This window comes from Micromesistius poutassou, assembly GCF_964030765.1.
Source record: "Micromesistius poutassou genome assembly, chromosome: 21".
Lineage (NCBI taxonomy): Eukaryota > Metazoa > Chordata > Actinopteri > Gadiformes > Gadidae > Micromesistius > Micromesistius poutassou.
In genome coordinates, this window is record NC_140291.1 from 12,394,420 (window position 1) to 12,411,558 (window position 17,139).

General features: G+C 42.7%; 1 protein-coding gene across 1 annotated transcript; it reads right to left on the reverse strand.

Moving 5' to 3' along the window:
* Positions 1-123: 123 nt before the first annotated feature.
* LOC311367061 (7-methylguanosine phosphate-specific 5'-nucleotidase-like) lies at positions 124-7,661 on the reverse strand. The gene is made up of 10 exons (XM_084485878.1): positions 7,532-7,661; positions 6,695-6,775; positions 6,139-6,237; positions 5,763-5,832; positions 5,105-5,151; positions 4,246-4,331; positions 2,405-2,494; positions 2,094-2,256; positions 1,606-1,806; positions 124-1,224 (listed from the first exon to the last, which is right to left on the reverse strand). The coding sequence occupies exons 1-10, from the start codon at positions 7,532-7,534 to the stop codon at positions 1,105-1,107; spliced, it is 960 nt and encodes a 319-aa protein (XP_084342004.1). The 5' UTR covers positions 7,535-7,661; the 3' UTR covers positions 124-1,104.
* Between the last annotated feature and the right edge of the window lie 9,478 nt (positions 7,662-17,139).

Sequence of the window (17,139 nt, forward strand, 5' to 3'; positions counted from 1 at the left end):
ATATCAAATTGGGTTACGTTTCATCTACATGCAAATGTTCTTGAGAGGTTAGAGTGACTCTTAATGCTTCCCATAATATCCCAGCTCACACAAGATTGTGTGATTATTTTTCTTTATCATAGATGTGTCTAATGGTGAATACAGATAAGCAATACTTTCGTATTACGGATCCCAAATTACACTACAAGGAGAATTGTCAAAGAATATGATAATATCCCTAGAAATTTGTTGTTTATTTGACAGTTAAAAGATGAAAATATGCTTACATTACCAGTTTAGTCTTGCTGCAAGTCTTTGCTGTCAAAGTATATTGAATCAACACACTACTCACACCCTAGTCAGCTGAATGTTAAAAAATAACAATGTAAAATCGTATTGAACACACACAGGCACAAAAATGCCTTTACCATTATGATCCTTGCCCTGTGAAATGCCCTCCTGGACTCCTGTAATCCAGGAGAGGGCATTAAATTGCAAGTAAACAATTTTGATTTAAACAATGAATGTTTTTGAGTGACTCCCATGTTGTATAACTGCATTGGGTGCAGTATTTACTGTAAACAGGCTGCTGAATACACCTTGCATGGTCAAACATGCAATAACTTAAATTCTCTTACACCCACAATAACAAAATTACAGTCACTTTGGTTACCATCATACATTGAAATCATGCACATAAAATAAAACCCATTTACCACAAAGCAGACCTTTTTTCAACAAAAGTGATAGAGAGCTTGTGCAGACTACAATTATTTGGAAAAATATATTAAAAAAGCTTATTCATATTTATGCAGGGTGACGGTGTTGCGCAAAAAGTCAACAACACCATCAACACAAACCATAAGTTAAAAATAAAAGTTCTGTCAGCTGTCAGTCACCTGAGACATACAACACTAACTAGATGTACAGTACACATACAGTACACCCAATAGTCACCATGATCTGGCTTGAGGTACCCGACGAGATGCCACGGTGATTTGACGTGCGTCCACAGCATCAATATTGTCCATCCATCGGCAAGTGAAGTGAAACAAATCCATGTGTCATGTGACAAGTGTGTCATGCACTATAAACTGGTAGTCGTATTTCCCATGTGTTGCTTGGTCACTTGGCATCTTTCCCAGAGGTGATGAACTTCAGGACAGCGTTTGGTACCTCCATCGTCTCGTCCTTCACCAGAACGATGTCGAAAGCCTCAACGTACAACTCTGTCCTCTCCTCGACCTAACAAATCCCCCCCAACAAACACATGGTTTGAACCGAATCCTGAGCCATTGTGGAGGAAGCAAACTAGGGATGCGCCATTTTTTTTTAACATGCTCCAAACGATGGATTAAAAAAGGATGGGTTTAAAGTAGCCAGTTTGAACTAGTCAGGGTTAGGCGTCCAAATGTTTGTTGAAATATAATTTCAACTTTAACGGTTTTACATTGCAATAAGAAATCTAGGGCCCAGTAAGAGGCCTTCCTGCAAATGACAAAGAAAACCCAGAGAGGGGAATGTGGGAGTCACAGCACAAGTAAAACGATATTAATATAAACAATAGAAATAGGCAAAAACCATATGCCAATATTGTAATAGTGTGGGTTGTCTCCTTAGCCCGACCTGATCGTTGAGGAAGCCGATGGTGAGCAGGTTGTGGGGCTGGGCCACCCCGTCGGCCATGGCCAGGTCCCCCAGGGAGTCCCCCAGCAGCAGCACGTTGGGCCGGGCCCGGAGCTCCGGGAGGGGGGCGGCGTGCAGCAGAGCCCCCTCACGCTTGTTGAAGGTGTGGATCAGCTGCCCTTTGAAGGCCTGCAGCACGCCCTGAGCCACAGAGACAAACGTGGTATATCTAAAGGCCCTGACACACCATTACGACCGCCGATCGTCGGCGGAAAAGGCAGTCGGACCGATCAATCGGCTTCTGATCTCCCCGACGCGGTCAAAAAAGTGCGCTTCACACACCGGACCGACTACCGACTTGAGTGTACAATCAATACAATAATGTGCAATACAAATAATTCACACAGGGGGTTATGCCTCAAATAGAAACCACACAGAGCATATGTGGGCCAGATGCGGGCCAGATGTGGGCACGGCACTCCGCTTACGTTGTCGCCAAAGTCCATGTAGTTGGAGATGACGTGGACGTTGGGGTGGAACACTTGGCTCTGACGGACCACCTCCTCTAAGATGTCTCCCACTCCCGCCGAGAAGATGAGCAGAGGGATCTGGAGCTCAGCCAGGCGGTCGAAGAACCCCTTGTAGCCCTCCCTGGAGAGACGCACACACATACACACCTGTCACTTTCCTAACTTTGATGGTGACATTTAATCTCCTTTTTAGGGGATGAATGAAGTTTATCTTACAGTACTGAATGGAAATGTTCAACTGTATTTGCGTGCGTGCGTGCGTCAAGTACCTGAGAATAACACCAGACTCCTGGACCGCCTGGGCCAGCATGTTTCTCTGGATCTTCTGCTGGATCAACAGGTGATGGACCTTCGTCCACCTGGAGAGAGGAAGAGGAGGACACGGTTCATTCCTGACCGGTAGACCGAAGTAGTATTATCAACTTTGGGAGGGTTTACCCTTGGATTTTAACTGCTGAGGCTGCTGAGGTGTGTTTTAGGTGCATGCACTGTGTTGATGTGCATGGTACTGATGTGCGCGTACACAATACAGATTTACACGTGCATGTGTGTGACACAGCCACATGACGTTATAAGTGTTTGAAAGAAATGGTACAAATTGTATGGAAAAAAAACAGTGCCCAGTTAACATAAAGTTTTAAATCCTTGCAAGGTTAAATAATGTTTTGGGTTACCTGTTAATTGGTTTTGTGTGTGTGTTTGCCGATGTGGAAAAGCCATAATAATGCCAGCGACATGTGATTTTTGCTGCGAGGACATGACAAAAAGGTTACTGGGACTTTAAGCTAGGTGACCTTAGGGGGCAAGGGGAGGAGTTACAGACAGGTACCAGGAAGCAGATGAACAAAGGAAAAATGTTTGGGATGGCCCAAGGGGAAGGGTGGTGAGTTTAGGAAAGGAGGGATCCTTTAAACCCCACCAAACTCCTGAGAAGGCCACGCTATACAGACAACAACGATGGAGTATATTTGTTTGAGCCTGCCTTACCGTGAGATCCTTCCATTTTTCTACAATGCATTGTTAGTGGACTACTTTTTACGTGTTTTTTGGTGGAATACTTTTTTGGTGGTTTTTTGGGCTTTGGACTTTCAGGGTTTGGGTGTTGGACTTTGGGAGACTTGGGGAAGGGTGAAGAAAGAAAAAAACGTATGGTGTATAAAAGCTGTGGACAATTTGATGTTACTGATACAATTATCAAAATCAATACAAAAGCTTTTGAGAAAACAGTTTGTTTATGGGGTATTTTCTTTGGAATATATTTGGATGGCTGATGGGAATGTGATTTGATGGAAGTTTACATATGTAACTGAAATATATTATGTAGTTTTCCGAACAAAAAGTGATAGTCTACCTGAAAGAGAAATCAGGGTGATTGTTACATGTGTACATCAGTACCGTGCACGTGTAAATCCGTATTCAGCGTTTTCAGTCTGCGATTTGTAGCCATCCCATTATGTGGGTTTCATAATAATAATAATAATTTAATAACTGTTTATTCTGTGATACACAATCACATATGTAGCCTACTTTCTATTAGTAAGTCACTTGTTGTGTTTCTATTATTTATTGCTATAAGGGGTGGAATGGTTCAGAGATTCACTCCCAATAACTTTGTTTTAAGGATTTTTTTGTGCATTCCTTTTTGACCCCGAACCATGACTAGCAAACCGGACATTTCAAAGTTTTTACTTGAACTGTTGCTGTATCAACAGCGATATGTTGTTGTTTCTCTTCCTTCTGACAAATGTACTTATTGTAAGTCTCTTTGGATAAAAGCGTCTGATGAATGCCTTAAATGTAAAGGAAAATGTTCCAACCCTAATTACTAACTATTTATGCTTCTTACATTTAGTCTAAAGCCATTCATGAGCCACCATGCCATCATCAGTATCATCATGCATTTGATATTCTTCTTAAGCAGAACACCATTTTAAGTATTTTTCCACAGTATTTCTACAGTAGGACAATAATCACGATCTAACATGGTGCAGTAGGGGGCAATGATCAATTTGGTAATAACATGTAAATGCCTGTCATTTCAAACACTTTCAAACACACACACATGCATTGAAAATAAATGGATACTGGTTCTGATTGGTCGGTTTCCTACCATTCCACCATGAGGGGGATTTTTTGATCCGAGGTCAAGCTGGGGTCGATCTCTATGGGGTAGTAGATGTTCAACAGCTTCCTCATCTGGATGCCGGCAGGTAAAAACAAATAGAAACATTAGAAACGTGCAAGTAGAAGAATATGACGCTGCTATTGCAGCAGCTATATAATACACTGTGGGGTCTCACAATGAAAATATATACTATGATATTTAATGAGAGAAATAAAGATCAGATGTTGGGTCGATAAAACCTCACCTCAACTGAATCCATGCTTAAGAGAATACTGAATACTGAGAATACTGCTTTTGTAATTTTAACTGGTGGTCTTTCAGTTATGTGTGAAGCAAACAATTAATATGAAGAGCTTTTTAACACTCTGCCTCTTTTGGTAGGTTTTAAAGCTGTAGATTATCCATTTTATTTTTGGGTAATCTTCTGTTTTACATTTTATTTGGTGGTCACGCAGAAACACCAAAGCATACCTGCCTGTCTCACACAAAGTTTCTATCTTCTTCAGTTGTGTCATAAGCATGGACTGGTATAATCTATAATCAACCAGTTTATTCAACTTGGAGGTCCAGATGTTTGAGGTTATTTATGTTTCTGTAAAAAAAGGTCTATAAGTGGTTGTCTGAGTATATAAACTCTTTGTTCATAATCATCTCTCAGGACAGTCATCCAGACCTGTACTGGAGATGTCCCTGGGCTCATCAGAGAAGAGAAGATTGTCCTTAACACACAGTATCACACTGCCCTAATATTTGCATGGTGATGTCATTTTCCATCACATTGGTTTCTGATAGTTATTTTTTAAATGATTGTACTGCATGCATAGGCCTCACAAATAGTGCTTACATTGCAGGTGCATTCTTCATCAATGAGTAGTCTGTGGTCCAGGATATCTGGGAGGTACACAGAGACATTACAGGGTTTCTGCAGGTTTCAACATGTTTTAAGACCATTATGAATTCAATTTGACACTTATTTCACCTCCATACTTGCAAAAAAAGGATATGAAGGAAAATCAATGTCCCAGAATTACTTTCAAAGTAAATAAATGTATTCACAATCAAAAGAACATGACTACACAGAACTGTGTGTACACAAGTTGTAAGAGTATAATATCTGATGCTTCATTAAACAAAAACGTAGATCCTACTAGAGACATTGTAGATGACATCAAATGTCTGTGGTTAGGGTTAGGGTTAGGGTTAATCTAACTGTTATAGTTGGCCGCTCTATGTCTGGACTGTCAGAGAAAGTGTAAAACGTTGTGAAACCAGGTAACCAGATGTCTTAAAAAAGCCCCAGCCAAAATGTTACCTCAATAGAAATGTGGCTTATTATATTTACACAAACTAGTTGTTTTAAGGTTGTCTTAGTGGTGTAGGACCTGCAGGGGCCCTGAACATTATACTTTTGTATCAAAGAGATTGATCGAATCCTTCTCGTGGCTTAAAAAAAAGAAAAACATAGTCATTAATAATTAATAATCTCACTGTGGTCTACTCACTGTGGGTGGTGGGGACTCTCTTCCCGTGGTGGGCGAACCTGCTCAGGGTCATGTCAAAGTCTGAGATCACCTGAGGGGCACAGGGGTCATCAAGCACCAGTTTCAATGACATCAACGATCCAGTAAAGCACTGGTTTCAATGACATCAACGTTCCAGTACAGCACTGGTTTCAATGACATCAACGTTCCAGTAAAGCACTGGTTTCAATGACATCAACGTTCCAGTAAAGCACTGGTTTCAATGACATCAACGTTCCAGTACAGCACTGGTTTCAATACGATTCTGGTTTAAGAACCCACAAACGACAGAGAAAATATCTTTATTAGTGGTTTTGTGGTTTAACAGTTTACTGACAGCACATGCAGGCCTGTGTACCTGGAGGGTCCCTGGCCCGGCGTGCTGCATGGCCCGCAAGGTGTTCTCCACCTTGTTCCTATGCTTCATCAGCACGGAGACCTTGGACAACTCTGGCACCTGTAGAGACAGAGGGTACAGTGGTGAGGTGGTTAGGGGGTTGGGACTCCTAGCCGAAGGTTATTGGGTTTAAGCCCCGATGTCCGCACAGTCTACCTACTGGCTCTCCCTCAGCTAGAGGGCCCTGGCTTTACCAAGACTAAGCCTTATTGTTGGGGTTAGAAAGGAGAAGAGTTCAAACATGTGGACTTCAATTATTAAAGTGCTTTTAAAGCCCAGTGTTTTTTTTTCTTACACACAAATAAATTAACATTAACTTTTTGCTAATTGTTGAAAAACAGTTATAGTAGTATAAAGCAGGCAAAGGGAATATAGGAAGAGTATAGTTTAAACCAAACCAATACTCCTCGCTGAACATCTATGTTAGCTAGTTATAAGCATGATGCCCTCTACTTCAAACATAGTGTCAGTAGACTAGGGGGGAAAGTATAAAGACAGAATGGGAAATAAAACCCACAGCCATCTCAGTCCTGGTCCACTGATACCAGATGGCCAGGGCGGTCCGCACTGGGAAGTTGATCCACGGGACAGGATATGTCTGGGGAAAGGAGTGCAATCAAAATACATGAGAAAGATAGATATTGATGAAAAACTAGTTTGATCCTTTCAGGTATCGTCGTTTTGGGATAGGTATCACTCAGAGAGTGAGGTTTATTCAGGGACACAAGGTAAACAAGCTTGCACTCTGGAGGTGGTTAATGAAGCATCTCTAGAACACAGGTAAGAATTCAGTTTGCATTGGAAGTGGGCGGAATGGTAAATAAGCCACGCCTACCGGTTTTAATTTACCCAGGTAAACCTTCCGTCTGTCTTGGCTTTGGCGGAAATGTTTGTAGTGTTTAATGCTGCGTTCCAGGGACACTTTTTAGCCCGTAAGTTACGAGCTGGAACTGAGAGTACATCGATCTGGTACGAGTTCACTGGTAGTGAGTTCGGGTTTGACTGCCGTTCCAGGGCACTTTTGCGGGTGGAAGGTTGTGAAAACACGGGTTACGGGTTGCCTGGAACGCACCATAATAACTACAAACTCGTAAATCCCTATATGGTGTTAACTATCTGGAGAAGAAACCATTCATTAACTGGTGTTAGCTTGAAACATGCCATTAGAAAGAAGCATAGACAGAAATAATTGACAAAATCAATATCTTGGATGAGCTCAGAAACGCGTTTCATTGGTTAGTTCACTTTTACACCACCTGGTACAACAGTACAATAACAACTGGCAGGGTATCCAGACATAGTCTCCAGCTCGTTGTTACTACATGGTAATATGGTGGCTCGCTAAATAACTTACCATTTTTGAAAGTGTTATGAGTCAGATACGCATTTGTAGACTTCCGGTGAAGACGGCCAGGATAATACCGAGCATATGAGGTGATTTCCAAAATTACATTTGTCCTAGTTGTCGCATTACAACGCTACAGTGAAAGCTTTCTGTTGACAAACGAAAAATCTGATGGGTCGTTTGCGACCGAATCAGTTCGAAGGAACGACTCTTTAACAAGAACGAACCGACCTGATTCCACGTTTCACTTTTCTCTCGTTCGTTCTTTCGTTTTCCCACAAAGCAGACTAGCCGCTGTGTTCTCTGTTAAGTTAGCAGATTGGTGAAGAGGGACTGAGACGAGAGCCAGCCAATCGTATGCTGTCTGTTGCGTAGGACGCTCTCGTCGAATGACAGGAATGCATGGCAAGTTGTAAGGGTCGCAGCTCTCGTTCAGCCACTGTTCTTGGCTTGTAGGCTGCAGCCCAGAGTGATTATGGCTCTGCTCAAGGTGAATATACACATTAGCCACTGTTGTGTTGTCTAAAAGTACACATAATCATGAAGTTGCAGCTATGTTTTTGCTTTGAACTACTGTGTTGTGTTGATCATTTGCACGATCGTATGAGAACGAGGAGCTGAGAACCGTGCATTCCATGATTCACCGCTATATACGTTTTTGCCGGAAACACGACTGAACGAACGATTCTGAACGATTCTTCTTGGCGAACTGACCGACACGAACTGAATCAAGGAAAATAATCATGAAATCCATCCATACAGAGCTCGTTATTACATCTCGCGAGAATTCATTTATTTGGAAATCCATAGAGATGGGAGGTACATGGACAAGCAGAGCTCGTTATTACATCTCGCGAGAATCCATTATTTGGAAATCTATAGGGATGGGAGGTACATGGACTAGCAGAGCTCGTTGTAACATCTCGCTCACACAAATGTATTAACCTATGCTTAGCAATAATTGTTTATATTTATTAATTTACTGTATGTATCCATCTGCTTATTTAAGCAATCATTAAATGTATTGGTCTTACTGTTATGTACACTGACTGGTCACAGCAATAAATACATACACATACAAATACAAACACTGCCTACACTTGATGAGGAAGAGTTCCCAGCTGTAAGGGTAGAGCCACCTCAACTCATCCTCACTCAGCAACAACAGACATCTGTGCACAATGCAATTCAACACATTTCAGATCTGAAGATAAAATATCAGGCTTGCTGTACTGCAATTGTCAGTATTTTGCAAACTGATCAGGTATAGTCCAATTCCAAGCCCAGAGACAACATTTTATTGGTTGCATATATTATCCAGGACGTAGCTAATGCCGGGTGTGCTAGATTTGTGGGTGTTCTTCTGTTGTTTTGTCATATTTGTCATATTGTAGTAGGCCTATTGTTGGTTGACAAGCTCCGACACAACCAGCCTGACTCTTTGTTTACCTTGTCTGTATTTAGGCTACTCTGTGTAAGGGGATGGGCTGTATAGTTGTGTTACTCCTCCCATTGTGATTGGTCAACATTGTACAATAAATAATAAATATATATTTGATGTCAAACTAATTTGCATGTCCTGCCTACAGGTGCCCAAGAGGCTGGCATCATGCATGGTCATACGTCATCAAAACAAACGGAACAAACGTATATTATTGCACACACTTGTGATAAAGTGATAAAGTCTTCTTTTGTTAATCTGAGTTTTGATCAAAAGTCCATGTTTGTGTGAGAATATATCTATCCTGCCTAGAAGCCATTTATTCTTATGGTTCTTATGTCTCTATTCTTATGGTTCTTATGTCTCTAAGCTATTAATAGCTTTCTGCTATTGGGAGGCTGATTTAAAGGATTTGTTAAATTATAGGCCCTGCATATAAATAGACACTCAACAATGCATCATTGTAGCACTGACCACTTTATTGAGAGCGCAGCAAGTGGGGATGACCACAGTGAAGAGAACAAAAAGTGCCACAGAGGCAAGGAGCAGTTGTAAGACTTGAACATGTGCCAGGTTAAAGAATACTTCCTGGGTTTCTCTCAACCAAAACACGGACGTGTGTACCCAGCTATAACAAGCCAGCGAGTGAGGGGACTGATGTGGGGCTGGGATGGCAGCTGGGGTTGATGCCCAACTAACAGGCATTGTGGCCTGTGTCGTGGGCCCAGCATTGGCAGAGTGGCAGAGGGTGGGCACAAATCTGGTGATGGGGTCGTGATTAGAACAAGTGCCAAGTTAAAGAGCACTTGTAATACTTGTAAAACACATTATATAAAGCGCATGAAATGAACGAGGTAGCGGGTGCTATGTTTAAGAGCACTTGTAATACCAGAACATAGAAAACAACAGAGAACTTACTTTTTTTTTTTTTTTAAATCAACTAAGCGCTGCTTTCGTTAGCGAGTTTGATGGAATACCCCAAGTCAACGTTGTAGCAGTAGTTCATCCCTTTTCCGTCAGGGGGCTCCCGACTCCATCTAATGCATTGCATTGCATTGATTATAAATGTATTTGAGATAAGATTTGATATTATAAAACGTATTTATTATATTTATTATATTCTTTATTATTATTATTATTAGTGTGTGTGTGTGTGTGTGTGTGTGTGTGTGTGTGTGTGTGTGTGTGTGTGTGTGTGTGTGTGTGTGTGTGTGTGTGTGTGTGTGTGTGGGTTCGTGCGTGTACGCGCGCGATAGAGCGTGCGGTTATGTTTTCTCTTCAGGGCCAGGCCACGCCCACGGGGAGGGGTTTTAAGTTTGAAGCCAGCAGAAGAACGATAGGCTACGCCTCCCCGAACAACACTCGCTGTCACCTCAGACGCTAGCCTTCAAACGCTTTACACATTCCTGCCTTTTCTTCAACTGCAGAACGCCCTTTGAGTCCAGTCCTTCTGCCTGGTAGTGTCTCGTCTCGTCTTATTTCCCCTTTTTTAATGTGCATCGCGATGTCCGCGGATAAAACAAAGCCACAAACTACACGTGTATGAGTGAGTTTCAAACCATTGTAGGTCTGTATGCTATGCATCTTACTGCGAGACGTTAGTGTGCTAAACGTTACTAGTTCTTCTTTGCATGGAGTGGACTGGAGATGCAACGAGAAAGAGCTCCGGCAGATAGCAGGTAAGTTCCGAGAAAAGTACAACGTCATGCAATAGAGAGAGCAAGTATAACCATCACGTTTCTTATACTTTTCAAGTCAAACGGAATTTCACAGGAAATAATGCGCATGTTGCAATCACATCGAAGCATAACGAAAAAATGTTCCGGTTAAAGTCATAGTTTGTGTGTTAATGTGGCTGTGTCGAAATCTGTAGATCTATATGTTGTCATTGAATTCGTCAGCTGGTGTTTCCTTCCCTAATGTGTGTGTGTGTGTGTGTGTATATGTGTGTGTGTGTGTGTGTGTGTGTGTGTGACATTCAGATTGTCATCATCACCACCACACACGTGCGTTGTCCTGACTATCTCTGGCTCCCATGTTCTGCTATCTGCATATGTTTTTGTTTTCAATCACCCAATGGTGAAAGCTACATGTTCATCAGGCAGGCCAGGTGTCACGTTGCCTGCTACACCAACTCTCACCTGTCAAACGCCCCCCCCCCCCTTCTGTGCCAAACCCATCCAATAAACACGCCTGTCACTCACACATAGGGTATTTGAATGGAAGACTGACACACACACACACACACACACACACACACACACACACACACACACACACACACACACACACACACACACACACACACACACACACACACACACACACTATCGTTAGATTTGGCTCAGTGCCCAGAGATGTTCTGCTTTATAGTAGGCTAGCTTTATTTCTTTGACTTGGCCAGGTACACAGGGCAGGGGCAACCTGCAGAAATGTTTTTTAGCCCTGTGTGACCATACTTTTACGTTCAATCATTGTGTTATTCCCAGCCTCCCTGAGTTGACAAAACAGGGCTATGGTAATCTGATTCAGAATTCACAATAGCAAATGCAATCACTCTTTGTCGGATGTTAGCATGGGAGCAATACAAATACATGGAAATTCATGTGGTGGTTAAAGAGGATTTTGCAAGCACTAGTTGTTTGTTTTTAATGTCATGAGGCGATTGGTTTTAAGTTCATCTTTTCTAAATGTCGTTTATTTTCAAGGGGCCTTTGTCTTGAATCATTTTTCATCAGTTTTGCTCTTTTTTAATATAGCCTCAATACAAACACAAAGTCCCAGCTTCATTCTGATCTCAATTGTGGACTTTAATTCACAGATTTACTCTAAGCCTTCACGTCACTTTTAATACCGACGGGTTTAGTCATTGCGAAGCACCAAAAATAACTGCTTAATTTTCGTTTTTTTATTTTGAAGGCGTTGATTTCAGACTAGAAGCCAAACCTGTCTGCCCTCCTCTGGCTTGGCTCTGACAGCAGCCGCCTGTCATAGCTGGAGCCACCTTAGAGTTAATGAAGATAGCACAGGAATGTAGATCGCTCTGTTGATACAGTTCGTCTCTGCACGTGTCACTGTCTGTCTTTTTCCTCACCAACATTTTTCAGTGTATTTTTTTACGCACGTGGGAGCACGTACACGCACACCAACCAAGGTTTTATCCAAATTCTGCCCAACAATACCTCAAGGCTCTTTTTAGCCTGGGTGGATGTAGCTGGGAATCATGCCATGTTCAACCTGTTGAGCCAGACCTGCCTATTGTTTTACATCCTTTCTTTGTCATCCAATGTGCCTATTCCTTATCTTTTCCAAACCAAGATCCTATCTTTCCAAATCAAATCCGATCAAAGCAACATGCCTACTGTGGTTTATACCCCCTAAACCTAATATTCTGGCCTCCCTCACTCAATCTGCAATTTACACATTCCTGACTTTTTACTGGCTCAACTCATCCTGCCTCTGAGTGGCTTGTTTTGTCTTATTTCCCTTTTTAATGTGCCAGTGTCCATGTTGCATGGTGGATAAAAATAAATCTGCATACTACACGTGTATCAGTGAGTTTTTAACCATTGTAGGCTCCATGTTCTACATCCTATTGCAGATCATTGAGTTGTCTGGAGATGCACTGAGAGCTCCGGCAGATAATCTGAACAAAGCAACACGCCTAATGCAATCAGTGATTTATTATTACAGTCATTTTATTTAGCACATGCTTTGGTCCATAGCGAATGCAGTAAGTGCATTCAACAATAAAATATAAACCAAAAAGTGCTAGAATCATTACATAAAATAAGATGACAGTTTATCATCCATTTTCACACCCAAGTTCCGAACTGTCTTAAGTCGCAGGCATGACCAATTTGTTATCATTGATTGAGAGGTCTTGGGAGGGAGAGGCCTTCTACGAGGAGATTGGTTCTTCTTGCCGGGTTTCCGACCATAAAAAGAGACAATTAGTGGTGTCATCTGCATAGCTGTGGTAGGAAAGGCCATTTGAGGGAGTGACAGAACCTAGTGATTTGGTCTACAGAGAGGATAATCACCAGGACGGTAACCCGAATGATCCCAGCAGTGAGAAGGATTGGATGCAGATCCTTTCCAGGTGACCCTGTAAACCCCAATCCCATTTCTTATTTTTACCCCTACCCCTCTTTCTGAGTGCCCCTCGCTTTTTTGACATGCCTTTTGGATCAGAGTTCCCTGTGAAATGGGACAACCCCCAAGACCCTGCTACGTCAGCAGTAGTCATCGATGGGCTGCGTGACAAGTTTGCGTGACAAGTTTGTTGCCGGACATTTCGAATCTCAAATCTCAAATCTCATCTGTGGTAGTTTCTGCAGCATGGGCAATAGACATCCTTTTGCAGTTGTCACAAGCAAATCATCAAATTGCATCCCTACTATGGCAATAGTTGTATTATCAACATTTGCCTTGTATTTGATGGAGATATGAAAGCCCAAATGCTCATGAATCATTCACAACTTAAAAGTTTCATACTAGGCCACTATATGATAGGTAGGCTGTAGGCTATCAACCCTGTGCTCCTACCCTGCCAGTCGGCACTTATATCAGGAGCGGTAATGAGTGCAGCCACTTGTTGGACTTCAGGACTCATGTGCTTTTCGATTTAATTGTTAGAAAGAAAGAATCTAATACATTGAAACGACATTGAACTCAGATAATGCGTTATCAGACAATGATAATCATAATTGTCTTTATTGACAAATGTGTGGTTCTCAATTGGGAAGGCTATTTAGCCCTAACTCTTAGCCCTTCCCTATCAAAATAAGAATCAGGATGCCCTACCCCTACGCATGAATGCGCAAAACGGAGGGGTAGGCTGAGTGATGGGGCAAGGGGGGAATTTTGATTGGACCTAAGTGCGATCCGTGAGGTGGGTTGTGATAAGGCGAGTGCAGACCCTTAGATTCCCAGTCCTTGGAGGGGGGAAAGGAGGATCTGGTGGGTCACTGTGTCAAAGGCTACTGAAAGCTCCAGATGAATGACAGCAGGGGAGAGGGAGGCTGTTCAAGCAGTGTGAAGTATCTCTGTGACGGCAAGGAGGGCTGTCTCAGTGGAGTGGTCTGCCTTGAATCCAGACTGGTGAAGGTGCGTTGCCCTAGCCTCCCTATGTTCCCCCAGTAGCTAAAAATTGCATTAGGTGTAAACCGACCTTGCCACTTGAGTACAAAAAAACACAAAACGCCTCACCACAGCACCAGCAAATCTTAAGCAATAAATATTGCATCTTACCTTTATTTATGTGGCAGTGGTCTGCAGATGCATCCCATGGTGTAGCCTACCACATCCATTTAGTTCTACAGGTTATCGCTCTGATACTGTTCATGGTACTACTAACCTGCTCTGGTGCTTTACCTTCATGTATTCAGGCTAAAATGACTTGATTGTCTGATGCCTCATCATTGCATCCCAGCCAAAGAGTATTGGTATTAATACCTCATTCATTGTCCAAGCCAGGCTGGCAGCTCATACAAAAATAAGTAAGGGATAATGTATAGAACGCCGGTCATTATCGGGGAAATAAGCCCGGACACCGCGCAAAGCGAAGGTGTCTTGCCCTGAAGGGGCTTGTTCTAGATAATGACCGGCGACGTCACAAGCTGCTCAGGGCCATACCCCCACCCTCCACCTTGACCCGCCTCTAAAAACGGCACGATTGTGGAGAGCTCATTGTGGGACTGGCTCGTAGTGGTAACTCTGCACCAAGGCTGAATTTCTTGAACATCTTCAAGTACTGTATTAGGGGCCCACTAATACCTATATTAAAGCATCCATAAAATAGCATGCCATGGGATCTTTAAATGGTAACATCAGATGGGTTGAGTGTGTGTTTCTTTGAGAGGGCTCACTCTTGCTGCTTCAAGAAGTTCTGGAAAACCATTAGTAGTCAAAGCGGTGTTAATGAGACGTTATTGGGTGGTTGGACTGACCAGGGATAGTAGACCGATGGTGACTGCAGGGGGGTGAAATGAGGAGCTTTTTTTCAAATCACTGTTGTAGGGAGGAGGGGGTGTATAGGATTGAGGATGGTAGAAAATAGGAGATTGGAGAAGAAAGATTACATTTCATATTAATCGAAGGAACTTTATGCTGCAGATAGGGAGGCAGGAAAGGAGGCGAGAATAGATTGGTTGGCGTGGTTGACTTATTTCACCATGTAAGTAACAACACACGGGCAATTCGAAAGAGGTACTGAATTGAGGCAGTGCGTAAAGAGAACATTTTACCTTTCCCTGCCGAAGGGCCTAGGTGTGTGGGTGTAGAAGTAGGCTGAGGAGAGGGTTGAGGGGGTGTCGCTGTTGTCTTGTTAGATCTAAGTCTCAGTGGATGAAAGGAAGTCCATGGACTTAGCCGGATGCCAAGGAGGCATAGCCAGATATGAACTCATGCAGGTAGCTGACTGTCAGTTCCACAGGCAAACTGTGACATGGTGTTTGTGTGTGGAGGGAGGGGCGTCGAGGAGATTGGAAAAGATGCATGGATGTAGTGACTAGGTATGTGGTCTAAAGTACCTACGAGAAGAATAGCGTACAGGAATGTAAAGTTTACCCATATTAAATGAGGAAAAAGAGCAAACAGAGACTGTTTGACCCTGCGAGACAGTGAATAGAAGGCATTTTTACACTGCCAAGCTGGTTCGGTCGCGGCTTGGCACGCCCTGCAATTTCACTGTCTTGCCTATGTATAATCGAGGGGGTAAAATCCCCCTTCCTCAATGAGCCGTTTTTCTTGGTTCACTGGAGAAGGCGGGGCTACACACGGAGAGTAGACCTCTTTAGAATAATTTGCATACTCTGAATATTTTTTCATGTTTTCAAGACACTCGCATGCGAGAATGACCTGTGCTACAACAACCACAACTAAATGTTGTGTGGCTTTGTTTTAATACATGGCTTGTTTTATACATGCATAGAATCAGGTAGACGACTTTTTTTAAGACTTCTAGACATCCATCATTCTTATCCAATCAAGGGACGGTAATGTGCATTTGCCCTTGGAACCTTAATTTACACAGCAATGCCCACGCAAATACTTCAACTGTTACCATTCCAGGGGTGAGGTTTCTGTTTTGGATAAAATACACAAGGTCATCAGTGGAAGAGGTAGGCTCCAACCCAATCATAAACCTTGTTTAATTTCCACTGGATCCTTTACCTAAACACATACTTCTGTTTTGCTTTACCTAATGCTCTTTGTGGACCATGTTGAGACCTCAAACAAAAAGACAGGGCCTCCATTGTTGCTGTGCGGGTCATCCAGGTGTTGCACGTTAGCGCTAAGTGTTATCTCCCCTAGTGGAACAGCTAAAGTCAGCTGAAGGGCCGGGCGGGGTAGGGCTGCCTTGGGTGGTATCTTGTTGCTCAACACTGGGGGAGAGGGGGGAGTGGTAGTGGGTGAGGAGATCTACTGTGGATTAAAGAGGTCTACTGTGGATAAGGCTGACTTTGCATATTGCCTTGTACTGCTCAGTGGTTAAGTCCTGTCAGAGGCCATCTGGAGATACTGCAGGGATGTTTAACATTCCTCTTAAAACATTCCTTCCTAGGTAACCAAAAACACTTATTTTGTGCCTACAAGGTAAAGTATTCCATACAAAACAAGAGTTTAAATAAAGGCTGCAGGCCTTTATAGATTGATTAAATTCACTTCCATTTATGCACTTTGAGCATGCAAGCAAATTGAGCTAAGGCTTTCCTTCTACAACAAAACCTTGAAAAACAACTGTGCTTGTCAAGTAGGGCCTTATAAGGCCATTATCCCTTTGAACACCATTTTCCTCTCCCACTACTATCTCAACTCATGCCCCAACTGATAGTGGTGTACAGAGTGTGTATGCCCACTACTTGTTTTGGTGTTTTTTCTTGTACTGCCCTTGTATTACACAATCCCTACTGGTCTCAGTATGAGTCCATAGAAGGATTCAAACTAAATATTAAAGCTGCGAGCAGCGTTTAAGGTGCCAAGCCTGAGCCGACCGCCACGGACACTCCCTCGCCCTTCAACGTACAGTCACAAATAGCACGGCGTTCATTCAGCAACATTATTCAAGTGTACTGTCCAGTTTTGAAGCAGATCTGATGAATTCCCTAGGAGTTTGTTAGTTCAAGTACAAGACCACGGAATTCAAAATGGCCAACTTTGACGGCACGCCACG